The sequence below is a fragment of the Geotrypetes seraphini genome, chromosome 1 (assembly GCF_902459505.1).
Source record: "Geotrypetes seraphini chromosome 1, aGeoSer1.1, whole genome shotgun sequence".
NCBI classification, from domain to species: domain Eukaryota; kingdom Metazoa; phylum Chordata; class Amphibia; order Gymnophiona; family Dermophiidae; genus Geotrypetes; species Geotrypetes seraphini.
This window is the reverse complement of record NC_047084.1, coordinates 539,279,993-539,286,085: the sequence shown is the minus strand read 5'-3', so window position 1 is coordinate 539,286,085 and position 6,093 is coordinate 539,279,993. Positions and strand designations below refer to the sequence as shown.

The window sequence follows — 6,093 nt, the reverse complement described above, 5'->3', positions numbered from 1 at the left end:
GGGACAGTTTCTCAAAATGGGTTAGTTTTGCACATACCAGCCCCAGAATGAGCATCATTCCTAAGCTAGGTTATATGGAGTGTGATTGTGGGTAGGGTGATGAATGTTTGAATGGCCGCTATTTTTCTGTCCTTGGATGTAAACCACATAGGGGTTAGGATTTGAAATACCACCTTTCTGTGGTTGCAATCAAAGCAGTTTACATGTATGTTGGGAAACATTGTATCATCCAAAGCTGCTGCTCAGGTTATAACTTCTGACTCTGTACAGACAGAAAATGTTACCCAGGCAGAGGGAGTAGTTCCATGTACAAGCTGTCTTCAGCTTGAATCCCTCATGAAGAGAGTAAAAGAATTGAGAGAGGAGGTGACAAGACTAAGAAGCATCTGTGAGAATGAGAGGTACATCGATGAAATGGTTCATGAGGCGTCAAAGATTTCCAGCAGTGGGGAAGAAGAGACTGTGCTGAGGGAAGGCAGCTGGACTCAGATTACAGAACTTCAAGATTGGTACTGTGACTCCCCCTGCCCTTGAACTGAAAATCCAGTATGCTATCCTGGAAGTGGAGGAGATGAGAGCATCCCAAGGAGAGGAAGGACTAAGCTTGAGATCCCAAAAATTACTGGATCCGTTACCACTAGGAGGCGTAAGGTAGTGGTAGTTGGCGATTCCCTTTTGAGGGGTACAGAAGCGTCCATCTGCAGATCAGACATGATGTCACGAGAGGTATGCTTTCTGCCTGGTGCCAAAATCCAAGATGTTACAGAGATCTTGCCGAGACTCATCAAGCCTGATGACTACTCTTGGATGCTGCTCATCCACATTGGCACTAACGATACTGCCAGGTACCCCTGCAAACATGTCAAAAGTGACTTTGTGGCTCAGAGAGAAGGTAAAGCAGTCGGGTGCACAAGTGGTATTCTCATCCATTCTCCCTGTCGAGGGTAAAGGCCAGGGCAGAGAAGATCGCATCCTGGAGATGAATGGTGTCGTCGAGAGCGTTTTGGCTTCTTGGACCATGTGATGATTTTCCAAGGGCTGCTGAGCAGGGATGATGTGCATCTATCAAAGAAAGGAAGAAGTGTCTTTGCCAGCAGGCTTGCTAATCTACTGAAGAGGGCTTTAAATTAGAAGTTATGGGGCAGGGTGATCAAAGCTCCCGGGTGAGTAAAAGCCCTCAGGTAAGTAAATCACTGAATACCTCTACACGAATGGGAAAAGAGGGCAATATCTGGAAAGCAGTATACAGTATACTAATGCTCAAAGTATGGGAAACAAGATTCTGGATCTAGAAGCTGTGATGGAAGAAGAGTTGGATATAGTGGAAATAACGGAGACATGGTTCATGACTGGGATGTAGTTATACCAGGCTATAATCAGTTCAGGAAAGAAAGGGTAGGAAGAAAAGGAGGGGGAGTAGCATTATATGTTAAAGATCATATTAAAACCACACAATTGCAGGATCTGCAAGGCGAGGAAGAGGCACTGTGGATCAATTTGGAAAGAGGGAATGGTGAATATATTTACATTGCTGTGATATACAGGCTTCCTTCACAGACGGTAGGTAGAGATTTAATTGTAGACATTCAGAATACATCTAAAAAAAAAAAGGAGAAGTCTTGCTTGCTAATAGATGATTTTAACTTGCCGGATATTGTTTGGGGTATCCCTATTATAGGGTCTTCTAGAAGTAGGGAGATCCTGGATTCTCTACAAGGAGAACTGTTCCAGCAGTTGATAATGGAACCCATGTGGTATGGGGTCATACTGGACTTAGTGCTTATAAATAAGGAAAGTGTTTCTAATGTTACAGTGGGTGATCATCTGGCATCCAGGGATCATTGCATGGTATGGTTTAATATTAAGATGGGTATAAAGAGGGCTCATTCAAAAGCAAAGATTCTAGATTTTAAAAAACTAACTTTGGATGGGGGTTTTTGACACAAAATTGTTGTCTTACTTATTTTAACAGGAGTTGCCATGCAACAAATAACATGCAATTAGAAAAATTGAAATAGATTAAACTACAGTTTTTGGTGGAATTCAGTGTGTCATATTTATAAAATGGAAAGAACATTAGCTATTCAGAAAGGAAATTTTAATAACTTTCAAGATGTGTGCGAGCCATTAACAAATTATTGCAATGAATAAGTATTATTTTCCCTGATTTGTACAAATGTAAGAATGGGGCGGGGAGAGGGGGGATTTTATTATATGGTATAAGCGTTATGAGATGTTGAAAGGATGGGAGGGAAAGAGATAATTCTATTTAATATGAAGAATTGTAGAATTTCAAGTGATATATTTAAGTTAAAATTGTTGTCTAGAAGGAGTGGAAATGCGTTGGGCAAAACTGAAAGGAGCGATTGTAATGGTGATGAACCTTTTTGTGAGGCAAGTAAGTAAGAGGAAAAGAAGGCCGCTTTGGTTCTCAAAATTAGTAGCTGAGAAGGTAAGGAATAAGAGGTTAGCTTTCATAAACCACTGAAGGGCTGTCGGGTAAGATTTGCCTCATTGCGGATGATACCAAAATCTGTAATAGACAGCGTCGGCTTTTGGCGTCCAAAAATCAGCAACTGGTTTGGGGGTGCCAGCACTGTGAAAAGTGTATATCTGGCGTGTGTTTTGAGTGTGTGTCTCATGAAAAAAATAAATTACAAGATTCACAGAAATTATAGTAGTAACCGCTGAACGATCCTGTACTTTCACAGGAGCCAAAAGTCTGTTTTTGCGACAAGAGTGCCCAATGGCTACAGCTGCATGTGTCGCGTGCCTGTGACTTGCATGTATTTTGCTCCAATAAGGCATGCACATAATATGTGTACTTATGGCATTTTTATGTTGTTGCTTTTCCTGGCACATGCACATATTTACACTTCTGTTGTGGTGCATTCTGCACATGTGCTGATCGCTATCACCAGTGATTCAACTCAAATAAATTTAGCGAGCATCTACTACTCTCCACCAACCTCATTTGCATGCGTAGTTTTTTTTGAATGACTCACCTTTTTGAAATTGTTACAATAATGGCTGCAACAGTGGCCCGTTGGTTTTTACCACAAAGTTTTGAGAATCTTCCCCGAGGTGTCATTGTTGACCCTCAGCTCAATGTGTGGTGGTGGCTAAGGAAGTAAATATAATGTTAGGAAAAAAAAAGATGAAAATTTTATAATGCCCTTGTATCACTCTATGCTACGGCCACACCTCAAATACTGTGTGCAATTCTGGTCGCCTTGTCTTTGTTATACCGACCATTGACGTGTATCTGGTTGGTTTACAATGCTAAAATAATATAAAACATAAAATTTTAAAAATAAAAGGGGTGGAGGGAACAAGGTTAAGACATAAATGACATAAATGATGTAAAAGGAGATAAGAGAAGTAGAATAATTACATCAAAAAATAAAAATAAGAAGTGGTATGGGGATGGGGTAAGGGGATGGGAAGGAACATCAGGGAATGGGTAGTCGCTTCATAGAAGCGGTTCTCATGAGGGAAAGGAAGAAGGACGCTGCGGTTGGAAGAGCTGTGTTATCTTATTGTTTGGAATGCATCCTGGAACAAAAAGATTTTAAGATTGATTTTAAGTTTATTGAGAGAATTTTCATGGCGGAGGTGGGATGGCATGGCATTCCAGATTGTAGGAGCTGTGACAGAAAAATTTGTGTTTCTGGTATAATAGAGATCTTTAATCGAGGGAACAGTTAATAGGTTCTGGTCAGCGAATCTAAGGGCCCTGGATGAGGAGTAAGGAATGATGTATTTATCGAGGAAAACTGGAGAGCGGGTAAGTTTGATTTTGAAAACAAGCAAGAGAATTTTATGTTGTATGGTGTGAGATTGGTAACCAGTGGGCTTTTCGAAGGAGAGGGGTGACATGATCATACTTTTTGGCTTTATGGATTATTTTGATAATAGTATTTTGGATGAGCTGCAATCGACATTTCTTTTTGAGTAATACTATAATATAAAGAGTTGCAATAGTCAAGGTGAAAGATTATCAGTGAATGAATCAAGGTTTAGATAGAGGAGGTGACAAGTACTGAAGTTATGGAGTGAATGAGATGAAGTTTATAGTCAGATTTGGTCATGATATGTAAGATCTTTGTCAAGGATGACTCCTAGCAATTTTATTTTGGTTTCCATTTGAGTTGGAAGGGAATCTATGCAGATTTGCCCTTTTAGGGTTTTGTTACTTTTTGCTGGGAAGAGTAGACCTCGAGATTTGGTTTTATTGAGGGATAATTTGTTTGTTCAGAGCCAGTGACTGATTTTGTCTAGTTTGAAGTTGATTTTGAGAATGTTGGTGATGTTTGAAGGGTTGATGGGATGAAGAAGTTGGTTGTCATTGGCATAAGCAAATGTGGTGAATCCAATTGATTGGGCTAAAGTTAAAAGAGGAGCGAGGAAGATATTGAAGAGGAAAGGAGAAAGAATAGAGCCTTGCTGTATGATTGAGTGACTGTGGTTGATGAGGTTCCTTTGCAAAAAAGATATAGTGGAATTAGAAAAGGTACAGAAAAGGGCAACAAACACATGATAAAAGGGATGGAATGACTTCCCTATGAGGAAAGGCTAAACCAGCTAGGGCTCTTCAGCTTGGAGAACAGACGATTCTGGAGTGATGTAATAGAGGTCTATAAGGATAGGATTTGATTTACCAGTGGAGTGAAATGGAAAGGGTAGATATGAATTGCTTGTTTACTCTTTCAATGATGCACGGGGAGGGATACAAAGGGAGGAGCTGGCTCTGATTGGCTCAGACTAAGACCCCTCAGCCAATTAGGGCTTTAGGCCCCTCCCCATGCATTACATGATGCATCAGGAAGGGGAGGTCCACCATTTTGGAGTGGTGGGCCTTGGAGCAAGAGGGAGTGAGCTTCCCTCTTGCTCTCAAATTTTGAACAGGTACGGAGGGGAGGTTCTGGTGGTGGGGGAACTTGAGGGAGGATTGGGTGGCAGGAGGGAGTGGGCATCCCTCCTGCCAATTTTCACTGGTGCTGAGGGAGAACTCCATGGCAGGGGGAGTGGGTATCCCTCCTGTCAATTTTCACTTGGGGGGGGTTCACCATGGCAGGAGGGAGTGGGCATCCCTCCTGCCAGTTTTCATTGGCATGGGGGGGGTCGCCATGGCAGGGGAAAGTATGCATCCCTCCTGCCAATTTTTGCTGGCGTGGGGGGTCGCCGTAGCAAGAGGGTTTGGGTTCCCAGTGCCAGTTCATCGGGGGGGGGAGGGGGGTGTCGTTGGGGAGGGCCATCATCAGCCAGGGGGGGAGGCTAGCACGGTATTGGCGGAGTAAAAGAAACTAATGTAATGTAATTTTTTTTTAAATGGGACAGATATTGTGCGTGTGTAACACACACATAATATCTGTGCTATTAAAGAAAGAAAAAATCCCCAGCAGCTTTGGGGCTTCCCCTGACACTTAGCTGTTAGGGCTTCTCCAAACCAACTCTGCGCATGTGCGCACAGCGACTGATTGGACGGGGATTGTCACAAAAATTCATGCAAATAATTTGCATGGAGGTTTGTTGGAATATCAATCGCTATTCCAGAGTCGGCCAAAAAAATCGGCCAACAGCAATTCACATGGTCTTAATGACAGTGTTTTCTGCATCTAGCTCTAGTTTATTAGATGAAAAATATGGTTTTGTTGTAAATTTCTGAATGTATTGTATACTAAACATTTCAATTTTTCTGTCTTCCAGGTGAAGAAACTGGGAATAGTTGCAGTGAGTAAGTATGCAGACTCAACACACATTCAAAAACTCCATTTATTACTGTGTGAAGCCTTAATGTTTCCCAACAAGAATAAACATTTCTTCCTTTTTTTTCCTCCAAATCTTTATTCATTTTAAAAATCAACATCAAGTGCAACATATTATGAAACAATTTACAAATTAAAGCAGCACTTAATTCCATCAATTGATATAATAAGTACATATCCCATCCCCTCACCCTTTCTTACAGTATAAAGACAATCAAGAGTAATACAAATGACCAAGATAAGCAAATTACAATTGAAAAATAAATTAAGTACATATTCCCCCCACCCTTCCTGGATGTGTATAATCAACGGGGAAAACTAGTAA

At 41.3% G+C, this 6,093-nt stretch overlaps 1 protein-coding gene across 1 annotated transcript in view; it reads left to right on the top strand.

Moving 5' to 3' along the window:
• WDR36 (WD repeat domain 36) overlaps nucleotides 1-6,093 on the top strand; it is a 194,970-nt gene that overhangs the window by 1,869 nt on the left and 187,008 nt on the right. Inside the window, exon 2 of the mRNA XM_033929130.1 lies at nucleotides 5,710-5,737. Within this exon, the coding sequence (XP_033785021.1) occupies nucleotides 5,710-5,737 (28 nt within the window). The remainder of the gene's footprint in view (nucleotides 1-5,709; nucleotides 5,738-6,093) is intronic.